General features: G+C 43.7%; 1 protein-coding gene across 8 annotated transcripts in view; it reads right to left on the minus strand.

Moving 5' to 3' along the window:
- CACNA2D1 (calcium voltage-gated channel auxiliary subunit alpha2delta 1) overlaps nucleotides 1–26125 on the minus strand; it is a 689818-nt gene that overhangs the window by 32694 nt on the left and 630999 nt on the right. For all 8 annotated transcript variants that reach the window (XM_030560557.1, XM_030560387.1, XM_030560113.1 and 5 more), the window contains 6 exons: nucleotides 24451–24535; nucleotides 24080–24142; nucleotides 14958–15061; nucleotides 13332–13418; nucleotides 11688–11755; nucleotides 8576–8614 (listed from right to left, as the gene is read on the minus strand). In XM_030560557.1, coding sequence (XP_030416417.1) covers nucleotides 8576–8614; nucleotides 11688–11755; nucleotides 13332–13418; nucleotides 14958–15061; nucleotides 24080–24142; nucleotides 24451–24535 — 446 coding nt within the window. The remainder of the gene's footprint in view (nucleotides 1–8575; nucleotides 8615–11687; nucleotides 11756–13331; nucleotides 13419–14957; nucleotides 15062–24079; nucleotides 24143–24450; nucleotides 24536–26125) is intronic.

A 26125-nucleotide genomic window follows, 5' to 3' on the forward strand; every position in this document is an offset into this window, starting at 1 on the left:
TGCACCTTTACATATACCACTAAGTATATAACTAACAGACTTTTACATTTGAAGAACACTTTTTAACTACTGGATTATGGGAAACTCTCATGGGAGAGAGCATCAGCTACTTTGTTAGAAGCTCCTGAAATGTGCTGAATTTCAAAATGAAAATCTTGGAGAGCTAAACTCCAACAAAGAAGTTTCTTGTTGTTCCCCTTGGCAGTATGAAGCCACTTTAGCGCAGCATGGTCAGTTTGTAGCTGGAACCGCCGTCCCCAAACATATGGGCGTAGCTTTTCCAGGGCGTACACAATGGCATAGCATTCCTTTTCACTGACTGACCAGTGATTTTCCCTCTCAGACAGTTTCTTGCTGAGAAACATGACAGGATGGAAGTTGTGATCTGTTGCTTCCTGCATGAGAACTGTTCCTATACCACGCTCAGATGCATCCGTGGTTACTAGGAATGGCTTTTCAAAGCCCGGGGTCCTTAGCACCGGGTCAGACATGAGCATTGCCTTAAGTTGGTTAAAGGCCTTTTGACACTCATCAGTCCACTTAACTGCATTTGGCTGGGTCTTTTCGGTCAGGTCGGTCAGTGGGGCAGCGATTTGGCTGTAGTGTGGTACAAATCGCCTGTAGTTCCCAGCCAAGCCTAAGAAGGATTGGACCTGTTTCTTTGACTTTGGGACAGGCCACTTTTGGATAGCATCCACCTTGGCCTGTAGGGGGTTTATGGTTTCTCGACCCACCTGGTGTCCCAGGTAAGTTACTCTGTTTTGGCCTATTTGACACTTTTTGACCTTAACAGTTAGTCCGGCCAGCCTGATGCGCTCAAAGACCTTTTTCAGATATAGTAGGTGTTCAGGCCAGAAGTCTGAAAAAATGGCCACATTATCGAGGTAGGCAACTGCATATTCACCCAGTCCTGCTAGTAGACCATCTACCAGCCTCTGGAAGGTGGCGGGTGCATTTCGCAGCCCGAAAGGAAGGACATTAAATTCATATACCTCCGCATGGGTGACGAATGCTGACCTTTCCTTGGCAGGTTCATCTAGCGGTACTTGCCAGTACCCCTTGGTTAAGTCTATTGTAGAGATGAACTGGGCACGTCCCAACTTCTCCAATAGCTCATCGGTGCGTGGCATTGGATAGTTGTCTGGACGAGTTACCGCATTTAGCTTACGGTAGTCCACGCAAAAGCGTATTTCCCCATCTGGTTTGGGTACCAGAACCACTGGAGATGCCCATGCACTGGTAGATGAGCGGATTATACTCATTTGTAGCATGTTCTGGATTTCCCGTTCTATAGCAGCTTTGGCATGAGGAGACACCCGGTAGGGTGGGGTTCTAATGGGGTGAGCATTACCTGTGTTAATGGAGTGGTATGCCCGTTCAGTCTGTCCTGGGGTGGCTGAGAACAATGGGGCAAAGCTAGTGCATAGCTCCTTGATTTGTTGCCGTTGCAGACATTCCAGGGTGGTTGAGAGGTTCACCTCTTTCACGCCACCGTCTTTTTTCCCTTCATAGTAGACACCTTCAGGCCACTCAGCATCATCTTCCTAGACTGTAAACTGACAAACCTGTAAGTCTCTGGAATAGAAAGGCTTGAGAGAATTAACATGGTACACTCTGGGCTTTAGTGAAGAATTGGGAAATGCTATGAGGTAGTTCACAGTTCCCAGGCGCTCTTGGACCGTGAATGGCCCTTCCCATGATGCTTCCATCTTATGGGCCTGTTGCACCTTCAAGACCATAACCTGGTCTCCTACCTTGAAGGAACGCTCTCTGGTATGTTTGTCATACCAGGCCTTTTGCTCTTTCTGAGCATTCTTTAGGTTTTCTTTAGCAAGGGCTAAAGAGTGTCGGAGGGTGCTTTGTAGGTTGCTTACAAAGTCCAGAATGTTAGTCCCTGGAGAAGGTGTAAACCCTTCCCATTGCTGCTTCACCAACTGTAATGGCCCCTTAACCTCGTGACCATACACAAGTTCAAACGATGAAAACCCTAAATTGGGATGTGGTACAGCCCTGTAGGCAAACAGCAACTGCTGCAACACTAGGTCCCAATTATTCGAGTGTTCGTTGACAAATTTACGTATCATGGCCCCCAAAGTTCCATTAAACCTTTCCACCAGGCCATTGGTTTGATGGTGGTATGGGGTGGCAACCAAGTGGTTTGCCCCTGAGTTTCCCACAGTTCTTTCATGATCCCTGCCAGGAAATTAGATCCTGAATCTTTAAGGATGTCGGAGGGCCAACCTACCCTGGCAAAAATGTCTGTTAGGGCCAGGCAAACAGTGTTAGCCCTGGTGTTGCCTAGAGCTACTGCTTCCAGCCATCGGGTAGCAAAGTCCATGAAAGTCAGTACGTACTGCTTTCCTCTAGGCGTCTTTTTTGGGAAAGGACCCAGAATATCTACAGCTACTCGCTGAAATGGGACCTCAATTATGGGGAGTGGCTGGAGAGGGGCCTTGACCTGGTCTTGGGGTTTTCCCACTCTTTGGCATACCTCACAAGACCGGACATACTTGGCAACATCCTTGCCCATCCCCTCCCAGTGGAAGGACTTCCCAATCTGTCTTTGGTTCTGTTCATCCCAGCATGGCCACTGGGATGATCATGAGCTAAGCTTAAGAGCTTCCCCCGGTACTTAGTTGGAACCACCAACTGTTTTTGCGGCTGCCATTCTTCCCTGTGTCCACCAGAAAGAATCTCCTTGTATAAAAGTCCTTGGTCTATAACAAACCGGGATCGATTAGAAGAGCTGAGAGGCGGTGAGGTGCTCCGTGCCGCAGCCCAAGCTTTCTGAAGGCTGTCATCTGCTTCCTGCTCAGTCTGGAACTGTTCCCTTGAGGCTGGGGTCACCAGTTCTTCCTCAGACTGGGGACTTGGGCTTGGTCCCTCTGGAAGCGATGTAGGTGATGGGGTTGTTTCCGTTGCTGTTGAACCACTCTCCGCTGGTGCACCTGAGGGTATTTCAGGCTCTGGCTGAGCCTTTTGGGTATGGCTGTCTGTTGCTTTTGCCAGTTCTGGCTTGCTGGCGCCCTCTGGCGTTGAGTTTGAAGATGTGGTTGCACTTGCTGGTGTTGGTTGCTGTTCCAGTTCCGGGCCTGGGACTGGAGGTGCTGTGGCTGTTTCAGTGGTTGGCATGGAATCCGGGTCCACTACCTCTGTCTGGGTCTCTGGTAACATAGACGGGGTGTCTGTGGACGGCTCAGGAACAGGAATGGGTCTGGAAGCTTGCCTGGTTTGGCTACGTGTAACCATTCCCACTCTCTTGGCCCGCTTCACCTGGTTGGCCAAGTCTTCCCCCAGTAGCATGGGGATGGAATAATTGTCATAGACTGCAAAAGTCCACATTCCTGACCAGCCTTTGTACTGGACAGGCAGTTCAGCTGTAGGCAAGTCTACAGCTTGTGACATAAAGGGGTAAATTGTCACTTGGGCCTTTGGGTTGATGAATTTGGGGTCGACGAAGGATTGGTGGATTGCTGACACTTGTGCCCCCGTGTCTCTCCATGCAGTAACCTTCTTTCCGCCCACTCTCAAAATTTCCCTTCGCTCCAATGGTATTTGAGAGGCATCTGGGCCTGGGGATCTTTTGGGTGATGGTGGTGTAATGACTTGCACCCGGTTGGGGTTCTTTGGGCAATTGGCCTTTATATGTCCCAGTTCATTACACTTAAAGCATCTTCCATCTGACTGGTCACTGGGTTGAGGTGGGTTACTGGAGACTGGTGAGGTGGAAGAATAGGGTATCTGTGGCTTTACTTGGGTTGTAGGTGGGGTCTTTGGTTGCCCTCGGTTGTAGGGTTTATTGTCGGTGTGCCCTCTGGGGTATTCGCTCCCCTTGACAGTAGCTTTCTTGCTTTCTGCCACTTCCATCCATCTAGCTCCAATCTCCCCTGCCTCGGTGAGATTTTTGGGTTTTCCATCTTGTATGTACCGTGTTATGTCCTCAGGAACACCATCCAAGAACTGCTCCATTTGTATGAGGAGGTGCAGTTTGTCTATGGATTTAACATTGTTTCCTGATATCCAGGCGTCATAATTTTTCCCAACGTAGTAGGCGTGTTTGGGAGATGACACATCTGGTTTCCACTTTTGGGTTCTGAAACGCCGACGGGCATGATCTGGGGTTATCCCCATTCTGTATCCGGCCTTGGTTTGAAAAAGTTTATAGTCGTTCATGTTCCCCTTAGGCATTTCAGCTGCCACCTCTGCTAAAGGTCCACTGAGCTGTGGCCTCAATTCTACCATGTACTGGTCTTCAGAGATGCTGCACCCAAGACAGGCTCTTTCAAAATTTTCCAAGAAGGCCTCGGTGTCATCACCTACCTTGTAGGTGAGAAATTTCTTGGGATGTGGAACCATAATTGGCGAAGGGTTGTTAGGATTGGCTGGGGCATGTTGCTTAGCCTTTTCTAATTCCAGGGCCTGCCGGTGGGTTTCCCTCAGGAGTTCCAACTCTCTCCTGTGGGTAGCCTCTTTTTCTCTTTCCCTTAGCTCCATCTCTTTTTGTTTTATTTCTAGTTCCTGTATTTTTTCCCCATATCTTGCTTGTGCTCTGCGTCTTTGATTTGTTCCTCGGCCTCCATTTTTCTCTTGGAAGGCATGGTTCCTGTTTTCTTGTGTTGGGGTGCCCTCCGGTGTTTATCTTCTGAACTGCAGGTTCTCTGTTGCCTCCTGGGGTCTGCCTAGCAACAGTGCCTTTTTCCCTTTCTTCCTCTAGCTAATCTTTTAAATGTAAAGTAAACTAGAAAAACCACTTTATTTGCATGTGTATTGCTGGGATACTTGACTCACAATCAGAGTGCTATTGTCTGACAAAAGACCCGTTTGTCACAGCTTAATATGCAAGCTACTGCCAGGAAACCACAGAAAAAAAAATTCTCTCTGGTTGCTTTTAAAACCAAACCCTCTCTGCTTAAAAGCCCCCCCAACAACCTTCCCTGGGGACCCCAAGACCCAAATTCCTTGAGTCTTACAACAAAGGGGAATAAACTATTCCCCCCCCCCCTTCTCCCTTCCAGGTGTTCCCTCCCTGGGTTCCTGGAGAGATACACAGAAGCAAGCTCCGTGAATCTAAACAGAGGGACTCCACCCTCCCCGTTTCCAATCCTGGAAACACAAGTACTTCCCTCTTCACCCAGAGGGTATGCAAAGTCAGGCTTAGTAAATCTAACACAAAGAGATTTTCCCCTTGACTTCTTCCTCCCACCAATTCCCTGGTGAGTTGCAGACTTAATTCCCTGGAATTCCCACTAAAGAAAAACTCTAACAGGTCTAAAAGAGAAAGCTTTATAAGAAGAAAGAAAAATATATAAAAATGGTCTCTTTGTATTAAGGTGACAAATACAGGGTTATTTGCTTAAAAGAAATATGAATAAACAGCCTTATTCAAAAAGAATACAATTCAAAACACTCCAGCAACTACACACATGTAAATACAAAAAGAAAACAATAAAAACCTTATCGTCTTACTATCTTGTACTTACAACTTGGAAACAGAAGATTAGCAAGCTGGAGATAGAAAAATCACTCTGATAGCCGAGAGGGTCAGACCCAAGACAAAGAACAAAGAACTCACACCCAAAACTTCCCTCCACCCAGATTTGAAAAAGTCTTGTTTCCTGATTGGTCCTCTGGTCAGGTGTTTCAGGTTACTCCTTTTCAGGTGAAAGAGACATTAACCCTTAGCTATCTGTTTATGACAGTCCCAATTACCATTGACTTCAGTGTCCTTAACTACTTTCTCATTCAAAATTTTTTCCAAGACCTTACATACTACAGATGTCAAACTAACAGGCCTATAGTTACTCGGCTCACTTTTTTCCCCCTTTCTTAAAAACAGGAACTACGTTAGCAATTCTCCAGTCATATGGTACAACTCCTGAGTTTACTGATTCATTAAAAATTCTTGCTAATGGGCTTGCAATTTCATGTGCCAGTTCCTTTAATATTCTTGGATGAAGATTTTGTCCCATTAAGCTGTTCGAATTTGGCTTCTACCTCGGATGTGGTAATATCTACCTCCATATCCTCATTCCCATTTGTCATCCTTCCATTATCCCTAAGCTCCTCATTAAAGACTGAGACAAAGTATTTACTTAGATATGGGGCCATGCCTAGATTATCCTTAACCTTCATTCCATCCTCAGTGTTTAGCAGTCCCACTTCTTTCTTTTTTTCTTCTTATTTATATGGCTATAGAACCTTTTACTATTGGTTTTAATTCCCTTTGCAAGGTCCAACTCTACATGCCTTTAAGACTTTCTCACTCCATCCCTACATGTTCTGACCTCAATAAGGTAGCTTTCCTTGCTAATCCCACCCCCCTTCCACTCCTTATAGGCTTTCTGCTTTTTCTTAATCACCTCTCTGAGATGCTTGCTCATCCAGCTTGGTCTACAACTCCTGCCTATGATTTTTTCCCCCTTTCTTGGGATGCAGGCTTCTGATAGTTTCTGCAACTTTGACTTGAAGTAATTCCAGGCCTCCTCCGCCTTTAGATCCACAAGTTCTTCAGTCCAATCCACTTCCCTAACTAATTTCCTTAATTCTTTAAAGTTAGCCCTTTTGAAATCAAAAAGGCTTTTAGTGGTAGGAGTCTTTTAAAACAGTAAACCTGGACTTGTGCCTATAATTATTTTCACATTATTTACTTTATTTTGCTTTGTTTTTTTCACCCTCTTCAGATGATGAACCCCTTCTTCTCCAACTAGGGCACCAGTTCCACACAGAGCTAAGAGCCAATTTCTCTGCTGCTGTCCCAGTGGCATGGGTGGATTTCTACAGGTGCCAGGGTCAGAAAATCCATTGATTAACTATGGAGCAGCATTTCTCAAACTGGGGTCTGCACACAGACACCTGGGGGTCGCCAAGGGTACGGGGTCTGTGGTCCCTGTTGATCAACTTCTCCCCCTCCCTCCCAGTGCCTCCTGCATGCTGGGGAACAGCTGTTCAGCAGTGTGCAGAAGGCGCTGGGAGGGAGGGAGAGGAGCCAGAAAGAGGTGAGGAGAAGAGGAGCAAGTATGGAGTGGGCACGGGCAGAGGTGGGCTGGGGGTTGGGCCTTGGGGGAAGGGGTGGAGTGGGGGTGAGGCCTGGGACTGAGCGGGGATTTAGGGTTTAAAAAAAATTAAATTCAAATGGGGATCCTCGGGTTCCTAAAGTTTCAGAACTGCTGCTATAGAGCATACACTGATCTTCCTATTATCTGAGGATACGGTGCTGCTGCCTGGGCCTGACAATTAGCCACAAGTCCCACACCCAACAGTCATTCTCCCAACCCCACAAAAGAACTGACAGATGTCCCGATTGAAGAAGGCGCTTAAGAACATGAGAGAATTAGGAGTTCCTGACAACATTAGGGCTCCTGAAGCTGTAAAATCACTCATTAGTGCTTCTAGGGCCAATGCCCCAAAATCCTGGCTCAGAAGGGGATGGAAGGAAGTGGAAAGTCTAGTATCCCCATACACTGGCGGGTGCTGTGTGCATTACGGTGGATTTAAGGATATCGTCTGTCTCTCTCCCTCAAATTATTTGATAATACAGAATCCAAATTAGGCAGAATCCAAACTAAATATTAATATAACGTGAATGTATAACACCAACAGATCATGGTCACCAGTATCGAACCTGAGACCTCTGAATCTTAGTGCATGAGCCTCTACTGCTGTAGTGGGCAACCTGTGGTTCAGGGGGCTTCCCACAGCTCCCATTGGCTGGGAATGGCGAACCGCGGCCACTGGTAGCTGCAGGCGGCTGTACCTGTGGATGGTCAATGTAAACAAACTGTCTCGCAGCCAGTCAGCGGCTTAACCATGATGGGCTGTTTGCGGCTGCAGGTTGCCCACCACTGCTCTACTGTCTGAGCGAAAAGCCACACGGCTCTTAGCTAAGGCTGTAGCAGATTCATTCATCTCTAAGTGGTCTTGGTGCCACTAGAGGGGACAGGATGTGTGTTGGTTACACATGCTCAACATAGGTTTCCCTGCCTTCCCTCCTACTAAAATGTACAGGATGTTTGTGAAAGAGATACAGTAAGACAGAGGAGAAACTAATTGTGAACTAATATTCACTAGGTAAAACATTGTGCATCTGTTCTTGCTTTCCACCTCTTCCCATTCCTTCACCTCTTCTTTTTGTCTCTCTTCTCAATTTCTCTTATTTTCCCTCCCTCTCTTTCTTAGCTCCTTCTCCTTTCTCTTCACCTCTGTCTTTAAAAAGCTTCACCATCTTTTCTCTCCTCATCTTCTTTTTCACGACTCCCCCATTTCCTACTGCTCTCTCTCATATTATGTTGTTATTTCTTCTTCTTCTTCGCTCCACTTTAGTTCTTATAGTCTCATTTCAAGGACTCCCTTGCCTATCACTTCATTTCATTTTCTCACAATAGCATCCCTCTCAGAATCCTCACCTCTCTCTTCCTAGACACAGAAGACTGTCAACTCTCTGCTAACACTGCTTCTGTTTTTAACTTGCAGAAAGTAATTGGGTATAACAGTGGTCACAAGTTTTGATGGCCTCAAAGAACAAACAAAGGGGACTCTTCCCTCTCTGCAGGGTATTTATTACTAAGTTTATTCTTACCATACTGTTTCTTTCACAGCCACAAAGTTCACTGTTGCACTGGAAAATAGAAGAATAATAATCTTTAGGGAATGGTTTCTTAGAAAGTCTGTTCTATTACGTGATATTCATTAACTCATGAGTATAAACAGTTGGATTCAAGACAAACCCAGGTGTTTTTTGTGTGTGCCTGGCTGTCCACTGAAGGGTTTTATACTGGTACCCATTACCATGGTATCTGAGTGCATTGCACTTGCCACTGGGGGTCAAAACTTTGCTCAGGGTAGATTTATTTATTTATTTATAGATTGTATTAATTCCCTCTTTGTTTCTTTAGGTTGGTAGTGGTTTGTATACACACACACACACACACACACACACACACACAGTTGATTAATCACAGTTAACTCACACAATTCACTCAAAACAATTCATCGTGATTAATCACACTGTTAAAACAGAATACCGATTGAAATTTATTAAATATTTTTGGATTTTTTTACATTTTCAAAGATATTGATTTCTATTACAACACAAAATACACAGTGTACAGTGCTCACTTTATATTATTTTATATTATTACAAATTTGTACTGTAAAAATGATAAGAGAAATAGTATTTTTCAATTCACCTCATACAAGTACTGTAGTGCAATCTCTTTATTGTGAAAATGTAACATACAAATGTAGATTTTTTTTTGTTACATAACTGCACTCAAAAACAAAACAATGTAAAACTTTCGAGCCTACAAGTCCACTCAGTCCTACTTCTTGTTCAGCCAATTGCTAAGACAAAAAAGTTTGTTTACATTTACAGGAGACACTGCTGTCTGCCTATTTACAATGTCACCTGAAAGTGAGAACAGGTTTTGCAAGGTATTTACATGCCAAATATTCTAAACATTCCTATGCTCGTTCATGCTTCAGCCACCATTCCAAAGATCATGCTTCCATGCTGATGATGCTTGTTAAAAAAAATGCATTAATTACATTAGTGACTGAACTCCTTGGGGGAGAATTGTATGTCTCCTGTTCTGTTTTACCTGAATTCTGCCATATATTTCATGTTATAGCAGTCTCGGATGATGACCCAGCACATTTGTTTTAAGAACACTTTCACAGCAGATTTGACAAAATGCAAAGAAAGTAACAATGTGAGATTTCTAAAAAATGCTACAGCACTCGACCCAAGGTTTAAGAATCTGAAATGCCTTCCAAAATCTGAGAGGGACAAGGTGTGGAGCATGCTCTCAGAAGTCTTAAAAGAACAATACTCCGATGCAGAAACTACAGAACCCAAACCACCAAAACAGAAAATCAACCTTCTGCTGGGGGGGTATCTGAATCAGATGCTGAAAATGAACATGCGTTGCTCCACTCTGCTTTGGACTGTCATCAGCATGGACGCATGTCCTCTGGAATGGTGGTTGAAGCATGAAGGGAAATACGAATCTTTAGTGCATCTGGCACATAAATATCTTGTGACGCTGGCTACAACAGTGCCGTGCTCTCACTTTCAGGTGACATTGTAAACAGGAACCAGGCAGCATTATCTCCTGCAAATGTAACCAAACTTGTTTGTCTGAATGATTGGCTGAAGTAGGACTGAGTGGACTTGTAGGCTCTAAAGTTTTACATTGTTTTATTTTTGAATGCAGTTATATTTTGTACATATTTCTACATTTGTAAATTCACCTTTCATGGTAAAGAGATTGCACTATAGCACTTGTATTAGGCGAATTGAAAAATACTATTTCTTTTGTTTTTTACAGTGCAAATATATGTAATAAAATAAATATAAAGTGAGCACTGTACACTTTGTATTCTGTGTTGTAACTGAAATCAATATATTTGAAAATGCAGAAAACATCAAAAATATGTAAATATTGTTTCACAGTACGATTAATCATGATTAATTTTTTTAATCACTTGACAGCCCGTGTATGTGTGTGTGTGTATACATACACAAAACACAGCACACAATAGAAGGAAGAAAGAGTGTGTGTGTGTGTGTGTGAGAGAGAGAGAGAGATGGTGGGCACAGAAGCTACCAAAACCAAAAAGTGGTGAACATCCTTGATCTATGAATAGAGTTAAAGTGAAAAACTGGCATGTTCCTATGTATTTTTTCCCCAACTATATAAAAAATACATAGGAACATGCCAGTTTTTCACTTTAACTGTGTTCAGAGATCAAGGAGGTTCACCACTCTTCAATTTTGGTAGTTTCTGTGCCAACTCTCTCTCTCTTTCTCTCTCACACCCCCCCCCCCCTTCTTCGTTCTATTGTGTGTTGGGCTACTCAGCTCCCAGACCACACTGCAGCCTCTTTTGCACTCACTGACACCCACAAGTCGACTTTCTTTCTTTTTCAGACAAGCACCTTCCTTCACCTCATGTTGATGTGTTGGCACATGGAGTTGCTTCTCCGCACTCAGCTTACCAGTAGAGCGACAGCTCTGATAATACTAGCATGGCAGACATGAATCTGGGTTCCCAGCAACTGTGGCTCATTGAGCCTGTTTGTTCCTCAACTACTTCTTGTCCCTCCCCTTCCCCAATATGTCAGATCCTCCCTTTACTTTTCCTTCTAGCTGCCACTAATTTTCTCCCCTTCTCATTCAACTCCTTTAAAAATTCCCATTCAACTCCTGCCAGGGGAAGGGTCCCAGAACTCGGGCTGTAGGCCAGCCTGAACGTCTATGCCACAATTAAACAGCCTTGGAGCCTGAATTCTAGGAGCCTGAGTCAGCTGGCACCGGCCAGCTACGGGTGTCCCTGCTTTTCTGAGAGTTTTGGCTCATTGTAAAAACACAATACGGTCTCTAGTGGTTGACATATGCCATTGCTATGCATTTTCTTTTCTCCATTGTTACTATTAAATCTTGAGACATATTCTAACCTGCAACGCAAGACATGTATAAGTGTGTAACTGAAAAAATACAGCTGCTTTTTAATAGATGCATTTTGTGTTTTGAAATGCTTTAAACACCACCACCAGTCAGCAAGTGTGGACCTTTGTGAAGTTGTAATACAGACTTCCCCTTTCCTGCACAGAAGGGGGAAGCACTGGTTTGTGCTCATAGCTTAGAGAAAAAGCAAATGAAGTTCAACAGAAGTCAATCAATTCCTTACCAGGCTCTTGGTTGTGGTTTTGGTGAAATTTTCCATCCAGCTGTTTGCATCAATTTTTATTCCAACAACTAAAACAAAGAAGCAAACAAACAAACCAGGAAATTCTATTTAGCAAAATGAAAGGAAACAACAACAACAACAAAAGGCAAGATCCTAAAACAAATGAAAAATTCACCATAAAAGTCTAACTTCTGAAGCTGATAAACTAAAAGAAATCATTTTTCTGACCAGTCATCTGTCCTCCAAGGCCCTTCATTATTCTAATTGTAAGCAGGGTCAGGCTGAGCGCTACCTTGACATCTGGTGGTGAATTGTAGAGAGTGTGGAAAGAATTTTAAGAATTTGCATTGGCATGCACCCTTCCCCCCCCCCCCCCCCCCCGCTTAGCATAACCCCACAGCAGCTTGGGATGGGACTGCTTAGTGACAGAAATGACTCAGCCTCAGTTGGCTGGTACTTGCTAAACATGGGACATGAGTTCCAAAACCCCATGAATTGAGAGAGGTTGGGGACTGGTGTGTGTTCCTGATGGTATGGGCCCCTTTTGAGGGCCTGGAACACCAATTGCACATCCTCCTCTCTCGAATGTTAAAGAGTACAGCTAATTTTTAATTCTATTAGGAGTCTATCTAGAGACTGCTGAGCTGAATTCATGTTGGGCCAATGGTGCAACAGCACCAGGGCTCCCCTACTAAGAGCTGAAATCACTGAAAGAGCTGAATTGAGATCACAGAGGGCTGTGCTAACCAGTGGGGGAGCCTGAAGACCTATTGTTAAGCGGCTGGCAGAGCAGAGCAGTTTGCAGTGTATTGGAGCAGCCCATGGAACAGTGAGCAGAGTGAAGCGGTTTGCAGGGACAGCTGGAGGAGCGGCACAGCTGGTGTGGTGGAGCTGGTCGTGGTGAAGGCTGCAGCAGAACTCCACGGACAGGCGGAGCAGTTGGCCCTAGCCCATGTAAGGTGCCCCTTAACACCCTGTGTGAACTTCCCCGCCCTTTCCACCCAGGCTTGGGGGGGTGGTTAAAACTCTGCAGATAAACTCTCGAATTCTGGGGTAGCACTGACCAGAGACTTTTGCGTTGTTGGACTTTGGGGTGATTGGACTTAAGATCCTAAGGGGAAAAGAACATTGGCAAACGTACCTGGGGGTGGGTTTTTTTTGTTTGTTTGTTTATGGTTTGTGTTATAATCCTGTTTGTGGTGTTTCTCCAGTGGGATGCCGCATTGTTTCCTTCCTTTATTAAAAAGATTTTGCTACACTCAGACTCCGTGCTTGCGAGAGGGGAAGTATTGCCTCCTAGAGGCGCCTGGGGGGTGTGGTATGTAAGTGTCCCAGGTCACTGGGTGGGGGCTCGAGCCGGTTATGCATGGTGTTATTGAAACGGAACCCCTGGATACTGAACCTGGCCCTTGTTGCTGCCAATTGAGAGGGGCAGAAGGGTTACATAATCAACCAAATATCTTTACTAACACACTATCAGCTCTTTGGCTAGATTTTCACCAGCAAAATTAAAAAAAGCCTCGTGAAGAAAAATTTTAAAAGACAGACTGCTTTGAGATTTCAGTTAGATTTCTTATGGACGTTCGTGATGGGCAACAACAAAAGAACTTGTATATTTAGAGTGCTAGCACCATTGCATCTCACCTGCGGGTTTAAGAAGTTTTCCACCAATGGTTATTTCCACAGCCTTGCTCACCATAATGCCTGTTTCATAGCTACTGGCAACACTTTCTGAGAGTACGGGAAAAAACAAAAGGTTAAAAAGAGCGATGTGATCTTTTCCTATTCCTGGCCCTAAATAAAGAAGTCCTACCCCTCAAAGCAAGTTCAATCAAGAAATTAACCATTATTTAATTGGCAACCATCATCCCCAACCCAGATCTCTATATGAAAATGTTGCACTTACTAATTGTACTTAATAGTTACCCCCAGCTATGCTTAGAATCCTGAACAATCAGAACAGTTTGAGGAAAATATATTTTGCTCTTTTTTATTTACTTTGTACATTTGACAGCTCTGTGTGTACAGTTAGTTCCAGTGTTCTGTGTAGTTAGTCTGATTCTGCAAACACAGCCAGGAGCAGCCCCATGAAATGCAGAATAGGGACCATAGATTGTATGGTCATTAAATAGGGCCCGTACAGTCTTCTAGTCACTGGACAGTGCGCAGCCCACTAAGAACACTCAGCAAATAATGACTGGTACTGTGACAGGCTAACCTGCAGGCAGAACTGTTTAATATGGAAAATGAAGTAACAAAAAAATAAAATGTCCTGAGACTTTCAAAGGAACAGGATTCCTAAAAGGTTTTGAAGCAGACCATTTTACTACCTGGCTAGTATTTTTTGAAAACTGCAATAATTAAAATGTATATGAAATAATTGTAGATGAAATAAAATACCTCCTCTAAGAGGGAAGAGTATCTCATTCACAGCAGCATCTGCTTTCAGAGGAGCATTACAAGATTAATGTATCTCGGTGATGGACCTCTTCTCATCAACCCGTTTATTATTTGGATATTTAGGTTTTAAATATTACAAAAGGTCACAAACCTTTCAGCAGAATAAAACTGATCTGTAAAATAATTCAAACTCAAAGGTTTGAAATGTTAAATAAATCAGTGGCACAGTCTGGCCTCCATGCAGAAGAAAAGCTCTCAGGACCACACAGTTCTGTGACTGCACTTATCCAAGCTCATTTTGGAAAAAAATAAATAGTGTGGTGTTAAAGCAGTGGTGAAATTTCAGGCCTTCCTTGCCACTTTGCAACTCCCTTTGGGCCTGGTTCCCCCATGGATGGCTAGAGCCAACACTGATGAGATCTAGGGAACTCAGCTAAATACAATTGCTCTTGGATCCCCTCTCCGATGTCAGTACATGGAACTGAGGCTCTTGCAGACAGTATGATACACGGTCACTGTAGTTTCCTTCACACAAAAAACTCTGCATTTGAGAAACCTACAGAAACCTGTCAAGCCCAATTAATTAACAAAATATATAACCAACATGCATTTTAGCCTGTTAGTCACTGGGAGAAACAATGCAGAGCACATCACTTTACTAGGATGGATGACTGGTTGTGATGACAGTTTCCAAACCTGAGTGACATTTCTTTTAGAGCTGCTTTCCCAATGAACCAGCAGACACTGTTGGAATGTCTGTTCTGAACTATGCAACTTTAAATAGCGAACTCAACTGGAAAGGAGGAAAACATCCACAAATGTTTATATTATGCCAGTTTCCTCTGGAATTTCAAAGTAGTAATGACTTACTGTTGTAGTATGGAGCTGTGAAGATATAGTTGTCATTATCCAAGCTCCGTTTATAGAAACTGACTTCATAAGTTTCAGGATTTTCTGTCCAATCATCTCCTGCCCTATACATCGGGGGGGAAAAGGTCATAAAAAAGAAAGTCTGTCAGATTTTCATTTTGAGCTGCAAGGCAGAGGTTTTTTCCCCCACTTAGTATAAATGTCTTGATTGGGAAACTCGTGAGCTCCTTTTATTACAATGTATTTGTGCCTATCGTTCATGAAAGTCTGAGCTTTCAACAACTTAAATTACAAACTGCGATGAGAAAAACAAAACCAAACAGACCATAGAATGGAGAAAGGGTTCCCCAATACAACATGGACCAGTTTCAGAATTGTTATAAGGACATTTTTCTGATTTTAAATCTATCACTGGGTTTATTTAAAACATAAAACCATAGACTTATTTTGCATGACATCCTTTATTCAAAATCACACAAGCAGCTTAACAGACTTAAGAGAGGGAGAGAGAAACTGAGCACTACAAGCATGAGAGGCAAATCCACTGGGGAACATACTCCATAACATTTTTAATGGGTAAAATATACAAAATAATCCCAGGAAAAAGATAAATCTGCCATATAAATTCATATTAATATAACCCCCCCCATCCTAAATAACTGAAGATAAGAATTGCATGAGATGGTATGAAATGTTATCACTTTCATGTGTCCTCTATACTACCTGTTAATGTTGCATCATTCCCCTTTACATTCTGGGAGTACTCGTGAGTACTTTAGAGTGTACATGATTTTCAAGCTTGCCAGCCAAATGAACGTTGAGCTATTAGGTGTTAAATGGTCAGATGGCTTTTAGAAGGACATCGCTTTACTGCTATACTGTGCTAAGAAGAAGCTTTGATTACTATGGGCTTGTCTACATCAGAAAGTTGCAGCGCTGGTGAGGGAGTTACAGCGCTGCAACTTTGAAGGTGTACACATCTGCAGGGCATCACCAGTGCTGCAACTCCCTGTTTGCAGCGCTGGCCGTACTCCCGTTTTGTCTCGAGTGTAGAGGATCCAGCGCTGGTGATCCAGCGCTGGTAATCCAATGTAGACACTTACCAGCGCTTTTCTTGACCTCCGTGGAAGGAGGAAGCCTCTGGTAATCAAGCTGGTCTCCTTTCCCGGTTTGCTCTCTCGTTCCCGGAACCCCGAGCAAGCAGGTCTCCTTCCCTGCGGTTTGCTGGGTGGCTCCGGGAACGCGAGAGCAAACCGTGGCGAAGCTGGTCTCCTTTCCCGGTTTGCTCTCTCGTTCCCGGAACCCCGAGCAAGCAGGTCTCCTTCCCTGCGGTTTGCTGGGTGGTTCGGGGAACGCGAGAGCAAACCGCGGCGAAGCTGGTCTCCTTTCCCGGTTTGCTCTCGCGTTCCCGGAACCCCGAGCAAGCAGGTCTCCTTCCCTGCGGTTTGCTGGGTGGCTCCGGGAACGCGAGAGCAAACCGCGGCGAAGCTGGTCTCCTTTCCCGGTTTGCTCTCTCGTTCCCGGAACCCCGAGCAAGCAAGTCTCCTTCCCTGCGGTTTGCAGGGTGGTTCGGGGAACGCGAGAGCAAACCGCGGCGAAGCTGGTCTCCTTTCCCGGTTTGCTCTCGCGTTCCCGGAACCCCCCTTGAAGCCGCCCAACAGCGCTGCAGTGTGGCCACATCTAACACCACTTGCAGCGCTGGTTGCTGTAAGTGTGGCCACTCTGCAGCGCTGGCCCTATACAGCTGTACTAATACAGCTGTAACAACCAGCGCTGCAAAATTTTAGCTGTAGACATGGCCTATGACCTGCTCCTGCTTCACACTCAGGGTATGTCTACATCTACAATTTTGCAGCGCTGGTTGTTACAGCTGTATTAGTACAGCTGTATAGGGCCAGCGCTGCAGAGTGGCCACACTTACAGCAACCTGCGTTGCAAGTGGTGTTAGATGTGGCCACGCTGCAGCGCTGTTGCACACCGCGGGGAAGGAGACCTGCTTGGAGGGGGGCTCGGGGAACGCCAGAGCACACCGAAGGGAAGGAGACCTGCTTGGAGGGGGGGTCAGGGAACGCCAGAGCACACCGCGGGGAAGGAGACCTGCTTGGAGGGCAGTGGAGTTTGCTTAATTACCAGAGAGGCTTCCTCAGGTATGCTGGGATACCTGCTTATTCCACGGAGGTCAACAAAAACGCTGGTGAGTGTCTACACCTGATGACCAGCGCTGGTGATCCAGCGCTGGATCCTCTACACCCGAGGCACGACCGGGTGTACGGCCAGCGCTGCAAACAGGGAGTTGCAGTGCTGGTAATGCCCTGCAGGTGTTTACACATCCTAAGTTGCAGCGCTGTAACCTCCTCACCAGCGCTGCAACTTTGTAGTGTAGACAAGGCCTCAGGGTATGGCTACACTTACAGTTGTACAGCGCTGGGAGTTACAGTTGTCTTCATACAGCTGTGTAGGGAAAGCGCTGCAGTGTGGCCACACTGACAGCTACCAGCACTGCAGTGTGGCCACATTTGCAGCGCTGTTGGGAGTGGTGCATTGTGGGCAGCTATCCCAGCATTCAAGTGGCTGCAACATGCTTTTCAAAATGGGGGAGGTGGAGTGTGACAGGGAGCGTGGGGGAGACAGAGAGAGTGGATTTTTGGAGCTGACACTGTTCTCAGCTCCCTGCCTTGCAAGTTCTAAGGACTGGAAGACACACAGCACCTACCTTGAATCATTATAAAAGTTTTGACCCCTTCCCCCACCCCTCTCTTATTCACTAAATGCAATTTATGCACTCCTAAATAGCCTTCAGACCACATAAGCAGCTGCTCAACACGGACTTCCCCCTCCCCCTCTGCCGTGTGAGCGTGCCGTTTCTCTCTTCAAGCAAACAGCTGTGAACATTCCAAAGCAATTCCCCCTGCCTGCATCCGCTCGCTCAGCAAACAGGAGCTGTGTTTGTTTTTTAAATAAGCAGTTCGGAGGAGCTCGGAGTTCAGCCATTCTTCCGGTTTGTTGTAAGCAGGCATTCTGGGATGCCTCCTAATACCCTGGAGGCCAATAACAGCGTTTTTGGTGGCCACACTTGATAAGCAGCGTTGCATCACCAGTGCTGCAATCGTTACACCCCAAGCAGACCAGGTGTACAGCCAGCACTGCAGCCAGGGAGTTGCAGCGCTGGATGTGCCTTGCAGGTGTGGACAGTTACTAAGTTGCAGCGCTGTAAACCCACCACCAGCGCTGCAACTCTCCAGTGTAGCCAAGCCCTCAGTAGGAATTCAATAACATTACAGACCAGTTTCAAATGTGACATAGCTAAAATCTGCAGTTCAAAGAAAATCAAGGCACATATGAGATTTCACATGTATCAGTGCAGATTATTTCAGCAGGAAAAGTTGCTCTCAGATCAGCTGTCCGTCAGTCAGTGCACTGACATACTGACTAAAAGAAAGATCAGCTGACTTTTTAAAAATTTTATTCACTCAAATTTTGGGCATCCATCGTGGGCCTAAGTATGTGTGTGAAAGCATTGTGCCCATGTTATTCTCCAGTTCCCACTTGTCTTCCATGGGAGAATATCTCCTTCAGAAACTTTGCTCCTAAACCCATTTGAGTGTCGGGAAGCTGTGAACTCAAATCAGGATTAAATTCAGTACTGACAGGGTCACTATTATCTTACTGCAAGACTGGGGGGGAGGGAAATGATTCATAAAACATCACTTCCCTAGCTGTGTCCTTCCGCACAAGGCATGAAACTGCTTCCCCTATGCATACACAAATCATGGTGACCCAAACACAGTGGGTGTGCCTTCATGGGCAAAATGATGTTTTGACTGTGCTAGCTCAATTGAGTTAGCTTAACATGATTGAAAAGGCCCATTAAGATGCAAGTTAAGACATACGAAGCACTGTTAGCAGGCCATGTTTTAGCCTAGTTGGGAGCCTCGGCTGTAACACAGCCAGATAGCATGATCAGAGAGAGTTAAGGGCTTCCACAGAGTTGCAACTGTGGGCTGGAAAGGGAGGGAAGGTACATTATATCTGCCTACAAAATATGAGCTATTTCAGTGGGTCTTCATTTGTTTTCATCCTCGAGAAAAGTGGAGGGGACGACCTAAACCTATAACTTCATGGCAGAACCCTGAAGAAGACTGAAGATGAATGATAAATGTGAAGACCTCAATGCAGGCAACAACATTTACATGGATAGAAGAAAAATGCAGATACATATTAACACATTATAGTAAATTGCTTTTTCTTTGGTCCCTTTGTTCTGCTGTGATCTACTATGAAAGTACTGCTGGAATTCCATCACCTAATGGATACAGCAAGATTATTTCAACTAGGTATAAACTATGCTTGTATATGCATACAGGCCCATATTATGAGAAGAAGTTCTCAGTATTTACTTCTAACAACAGTGTTGGGAGAGTAAATTTAAGCACAAACATTGCAAACAGTGAATTGTGTCGTAATCAGTTTGTTGAAAAGAAACAGAGATTTGTGAGTTTTTTAAACCTTTCCTACCTTTTCATCTACTGAGGATAAATATAGTACTTACCATCCTCATAATCTTAACTGACCTATGGCCACTTTGGACTTCACAATTGTTAGATTGTGCTCACCACAGAGTAGACAGTGCTGGGACTTGATCTTACAAACTCCCTGTATTCAGATGGACTATTGCAATCATATGGAGCCCTAATGAACTGGGACTACACATAGGCAAAGATATCCATTTGCATGGTCAGTTTGTCTGTGTGGAGTCTGGAGGGGAAATCAGAGATTTAGTGAGAAAATGACTCCATAAGGATAACTTAAAGCAATGTCTCATGTAGACAGTGTCTATGACCAGGGCCGCCTAGAGGATTCCGGGGGCCTGAGGTCTTCAGCGGCGGGGGGCCCCCTCTTCGGTGATAATTCAGTGGTCGGAGGTCCTTCCGTTCTGGGACCCACCACCAAAGTGCCCCGAAGACCCGCGGCGGGAGCCTCCCGACGGCGAATTACCGCTGAACTGCAGCCAGGTCTTCGGCAGTAATTCAGCAGTTGGGGGCCCCCGCCACGGGACTTTGGGGCACTTTGGCAGTGGGTCCCGGAACGGAAGGACCCCCTGCCACTGAATTACCGCCGAAGACCTGGCTTCACTTCGGCGGTGGGTCCCGCTTCAGCGGTAATTCACCGGCGGGGGGTCATTTTGCCCCAGAGCAGAAGGACTCTCCCACCGGCGAAGACCAGGAGCACAAGCAGCTCCAGGGGCCCAGGCCCCGTGAGAGTTTTCCGAGGCCCCTGGAGCAAGTGAAGGACCTCACTCCAGGGGTCCCAAAAGTGGCAGTATTTCTTATTATGTATCAGAAGGGTACAAAATATATTGGAAGGACAGAACAGGTAGTGGTAGGGGAGTGGCACTATATGTGAAAGAAAGTGTAGAATCAAAAGAAGCAAAAACCTTAAATGAACCAAACTGTACCATAGAATCTCTATGTATAGTAATTCCATGCTCTTAATAATAAGAATATAGCGATAGGGATATATTACTGACTACCTGACCAGGATGGTGACAGTGAGTGTGAAGTGCTCAGGGAGATTAGAGAGGACATTAAAATACCAAACTCAGTTAATAATGGAGGATTTCAACTATCCTCATACTGACCGGGTACATGTCACCTCATGCAAAGATACAGTTTCTTGACACCTTAAATGACTGCTTCTTGGAGCAGCTAGTCCTGAACCCACTAGAGGAGAGGCAATTCTTGATTTAGTCCTCAATGGAGCACAGGATCTGGTCCAAGAGCTACAACTTGGAAATAGTGACCATAATATAATTAAATTTAACATCCCTGTGGCAGGGAAAAGACCACAGCAGCCCAACACTGTAGCATTTAATTTTAGAAAGGGGGACTACACAAAAATTAGGAGAAAAATAACAAAGCGTACAGTGCCAAAAGTGAAATCCCTGGAAGCTGCATGGAAACTTTTTAAAGACCACCATAATAGAGGATCAACTTAAATGTATATCCCTGTCGTGGTATAATTCCCCAATCTGAACCTTAGAGTCCAAAAGATGGGGTACCAGCATGAATTCCTCTAAGCTTAATTACCAGTTTAGATCTGATAAGCTGCCACCACCCAAAAATATAGTGTTTTGGGGCACTCTGGTCCCCAAAAAAACCTTCCCTGGGGACTCCAAGATCCAAATTCCTTGAGTCTCACAACAAAGGGGAATAAACCATTTCCCCTCCTTTCTTCCTCCCAGATCTTTCCCGCTCTGGGCACAGTAGGAGATCACCGTGATTCAAACTCCTTGAATCACAACACAGAGAAATCAGGTTTTTTCTCCCCCTTCTCTCTCTCTCCCAGGCGTTCCCTCCCTGGGCTATCCTGGAGAGATAGACAGATTCAAGCTCCGTGAATCTAAACAAAGGGATTCCACCTTTCCCCCCTCCCTTCTCTCTCCCTGTCTTCCACCAATTCCCTGGTAAGTACAGATTCAAATCCCTTGAGCCTCAACAAGGGGAAAAAAATCAAACAGGTCTTAAAAAGCAAAACTTTTAATAAAAAGAAAAAGAAAAAAAAGTAAACGTTGTCTCTGTAATTTAGATGGTAAAAGTTACAGCGTCTTTCAGCATATAGACATAGAGAGAAGCTTCCCCCCAGCAAAAATACAATTTAAAATACTTCCAGTAAAATACACATTTGCAAATATAGAAAACAATCAAAAGACTACAACCGCCTTTTCTACTTAATACTCACTATTCTGAATATATAAGAGACTGTAGCAGGGAGATTGGCAAGAAACCTGGTTGCACGTCTAGTCCCTTTCAGGACCCAGAGATAACAAAGCAAAACCCAAAAAACACAAACAAAGGCTTCCCTCCACTGAGATTTGAAAGTATCTTGTCTCTTGATTGGTCCTCTGGTCAAGTGTCTCAGGTTCCCTGTTTCTTAACCCTTTACAGGTAAGAGAGACATTAACCCTTAACTATCTGTTTATGACAATCCCAAATTAAAAAACATAGTAAGAGAACCAAAAAGGGCCATTGTGGCTAAACAACAAAGTAAATCAAGCAGTGAGAGGCAAAAAGGCATCCTTTAAAAAGTGGAAGTTAAATCCTAGTGAGGAACGTAGAAGGGAGCATAAACTTTAGCAAACAAAGTATAAAAATATAATTAGGAAGGCCAAAAAATTTTAAGAACAGCTAACCAAAGACTCAAAAAGTAATAGCAAAAAGATTGTTAAGTACATCAGAAGCAGGAAGCCTGCTAAAAAATAGTGGGCCCACTTGAGATGTTAAAGGAGTACTCAAGGGCTATAAGGTCATTGTGGAGACAATAACTGAATTACTTGCATCAGTCTTCCTGGCTGAGGATGTGAAGGAGATTCCCAAACCTGAACCATTCTTTCTAGGTGACAAATCTGAGGAACTGTCCCAGACTGAACTGTCATTAAAGGAGATTTTGGAACAAATTGATAAACTAAACAGTAGTAAGTCACCAGGATCAGATGGTATTCACCCAAGAGTTCTGAAGGAATTAATTAACTGTAGTCTGTAATTTATCATTTAAATCAGCTTCTGTACCAAATGACTGGGGGATATCTAATGTGACACCAATTTTTAAAAAGGGCTCCACAGGTGATCCCAGAAATTATAGGTCAGTAAGCCTGACTTCAATACCAGACAAACTGGTTGAAACTATAGTAAAGAACAAAATTGTTAGACACATAGATGAACATAATTTGTTGGGGAAGAGTCAACATGTTTTTGGTAAAGGGAAATCATGCCTCACCAATCTACTATAATTATTTGAGGGGGATCCAGCGGATATAGTGTACTTAGATTTTCAGAAAGCCTTTGACAAGGTCCCTCACCAAAGGCTCTTAAGCAAAGTAAGCTGCCATAAGATAAGAGGGAAGGTCCTCTCATGGATTCATAACTGTTTAAAAGATAGGAAACAAAGGGTAGGAATAAATAGTCAGTTTTCAGAATGGAGAGAGGAAAATAGTGGTGTCCCCCAGAGGTCTGTACCGGGCCCAGTTCTATTCAACATATTCATAAATGATCTGGAAAAAGAGGTAAACAGTGAGGTTGCCAAATTTGCAAATAATACAAAACTACTCAAGATAATTAAGTCCCAGGCAGACTGTGAAGAGCTACAAACGGATCTCTCAAAACTGAGTGACTGGGCAACAACATGGCAGATGAAATTCAGTGTTGATAAATGCAAAGTAATGCACATTGGAAAAAATAATCCCAACTATACATATAACTATACATATACATCCATTCAATGTGCAGTGGCAGTCAAAAAATCAAACAGAATGTTGGGAATCATTAAGAAAGGGATAGATAATAAGACAGAAATTATAATATTACCGCTACATAAATCCATAGTACACCCATATCTTGAATACTGCATGCAGATGTGGTCGCCCCATCTCAAAAAAGATATACTGGAATTGGAAAATGATAAGGGATATGGAATGGTTCCATATGAAGAGAGATTAATAAGACTGGGACTTTTCAGCTTGAAAAGAGATGTCTAAGGGGGGATTGAGGTCTATAAAATCATGACTAATGTGGAAAAAGTAAATAAGGAAGTGTTATTTACTCCTTCTCATAACACAAGAACTAGGGGTCACCAAAAGACATTTATAGGCAGCAGGTTTAAAGCAAACAAAAGGAAGTATTGCTTCATACAACACAGTCAACCTGTGGAACTCTTTGCAAGAGGAGGTTGTGAAGGCCAAGACTATAGCAAGGTTCAAAAGAGAACTAGATAAATTCACAGAGGATAGGTCCATCAAGGGTTATTCGCCATGATGGGCAAGAATGGTGTCCCAACCTGTTTTCCAGAAGCTGGGAAAGAACGACAAAAATGGATCACTTGATGATTACCTGTTCTGTTCATTGCCTCTGGGGCACCTGGCATTGACCACTGTTGGAAGACAGGATATTGGGCTAGATGGACCTTTGGTCTGACCTAGTATGGCTGTTCTTATGTTCTTATATATCCTTAGGGTTACCAAAGGAATTTCAGTTGTATGCATAACATCCATTAATTGGATATTCCATTGATATGGTCTACAGGAATTATTTTCACATTCTGATCATATCTGAAAATAAAATGACCCTTACCTTTTAGGGTAAACTCTAGTGATTCCACCATCCGTAACCACAAATTGTGCAACAACTCCATTGCTATGACAAAAAGCAGAAGTTTACATGAAAGCTAATTTGAACTATTACCAACTCCACCTTCACAATAGCTACCATTTAGGCACAGAATTATGAGAAAAATATACACATTTTCTAATCGACATTAAACACTGAAATATACATATCACACATCTAGTTTTATTTTTGACTTTGATATCTAATCACAAATTTGAATTTACCAGATCTTGGGTCTTGACATTCATAAAAAAATTTATAAATACCCCAATGACTACATAGTTAATAAAAGGATATGAAAATGATATGAAAAGATATGAAAAAAGAACACTCACAGAGATTGTTTACTCCAATAATTCTGGACTAGTTCATTTGTAAATCCTGCATCCAGCAAAACCCTAATGACCATATCAGTATTACCTAGCAAAAGAGACAACATGAGTCACCTGAAAACACATGACTTTGAGATCTGTAAATCTGTTTAACATGAAACTCTGAATTTCTTGATTCCTGCTATTAATTAATAAAAAAACTATGTGATTTTTCAAAAAGTTGATTGATGCTGACAAGAAAATATGTTAATTTAATCAGAACCTTTAAGCTAAAATTTTCAAACTCAAGCTGATAAAGTTAGGGTTGGTCTCCATTATGGGGAGATCCACACTGCTGCAAGCAATGCAGCAGGGATTGATTTACCAGGTCTAATGAAGACCTGCTAAATCGATTGCAGAACACTCTCCTGTCAACCCTGGTACTCCAGCTCTCCAAGAAGAGTAAGTGAAGTTGACTAGAGAGTATATTCCATCAACTCAATGCAGTGAAGACACCGGGGTAAGTCAACCTAAGATACATTGACTCCAGCTACAATATTCACATAGCTGGAGTAGCATAATTTAGATCAATTTACCTCCATGGTGAAGACAAGCCCTTACACTACCAAATCAGAATACAGAAGACAACTTTTTCAAACTTGTCATTTTTAAAATTGGGAGCCTAAATCTATTTTTAGGCAGCTTACTTGACGTGGCCCAAATTTCAGAGATATGAGCGCTCACAGCTTCCACTGAACACCCGGAACTCTCACTGAGGGCAACACCTCTGAAAATCAGGTGCCTAAATATTGTGGTGTTAAGTTTGAATGGCTAGAGCCACTACTCAGGATGGCCACTGGGTGAACTTAGTAAGGAGGTAAGACTCTACGTAAACAAGAAAAAGACAATCCTGCATTCACTCTGACCATTGACCAGTGTCCTGGATATCTGTAATCTCCACATATATAGCTTTAGGTGGCTTGGGCTAACTTTAGTTTTGCCTACATTACATTCTATAAAGACACCCAGGTACCAGATTAATTATCCAGTCGTTTAATGAGGAATTAACCCACTTTTGTATCAAAGATGGAAGTTAACATACTGTGAAGAGCACATTTTCATTCAAATAGCTGACCTCTCATTCTTCTCAGGACATGGAATTATGCATTTTTTTTGTTTTGTTTTCTCTCTCCTATGCAGGAAACTGCTGAAGTACCTTTCCCAGACCCAAAGAAGAACTTTCTGTAGCTTGAAAGCTTGACTCTCTCACCAACAAAACTTAGTTCAATAAAAGATATTACCTCCCCCACCTTGCCTTGCATTACAAAGAATAAATAGAATTCAACTGCAGTATAAATCTGACAGTCAAGACCTTTCTTTATTTTTAAAATGCAACAAGCATTTTTCTTCCCTTCCTGTAAAAACTACAGTGATAATCATGTTTTAAACAATTAGATTAGATGGGCCACATCTAAGGCTATACCCTTGAAAAGCTATTCAGAGGTCAGTGCTTCTCAAGCTCTTCTGTTTTGGAGACCACTTTGTAACAGAAAGTTCTTTACAATACCCTAGTGATTTAGGCAAATATTATAGTACCCAATTTTACAGCTGTGGAAAATAAAACAATGGCTGAATCAAAGCCCAGTGAAGTAAACAGAAAGACTCTCAGGCCCCTCAGTGAGGCAGCGGTTGAACTGGG

Source organism: Gopherus evgoodei, chromosome 1 (genome assembly GCF_007399415.2).
Source record: "Gopherus evgoodei ecotype Sinaloan lineage chromosome 1, rGopEvg1_v1.p, whole genome shotgun sequence".
Taxonomy (NCBI): Eukaryota; Metazoa; Chordata; order Testudines; family Testudinidae; genus Gopherus; species Gopherus evgoodei.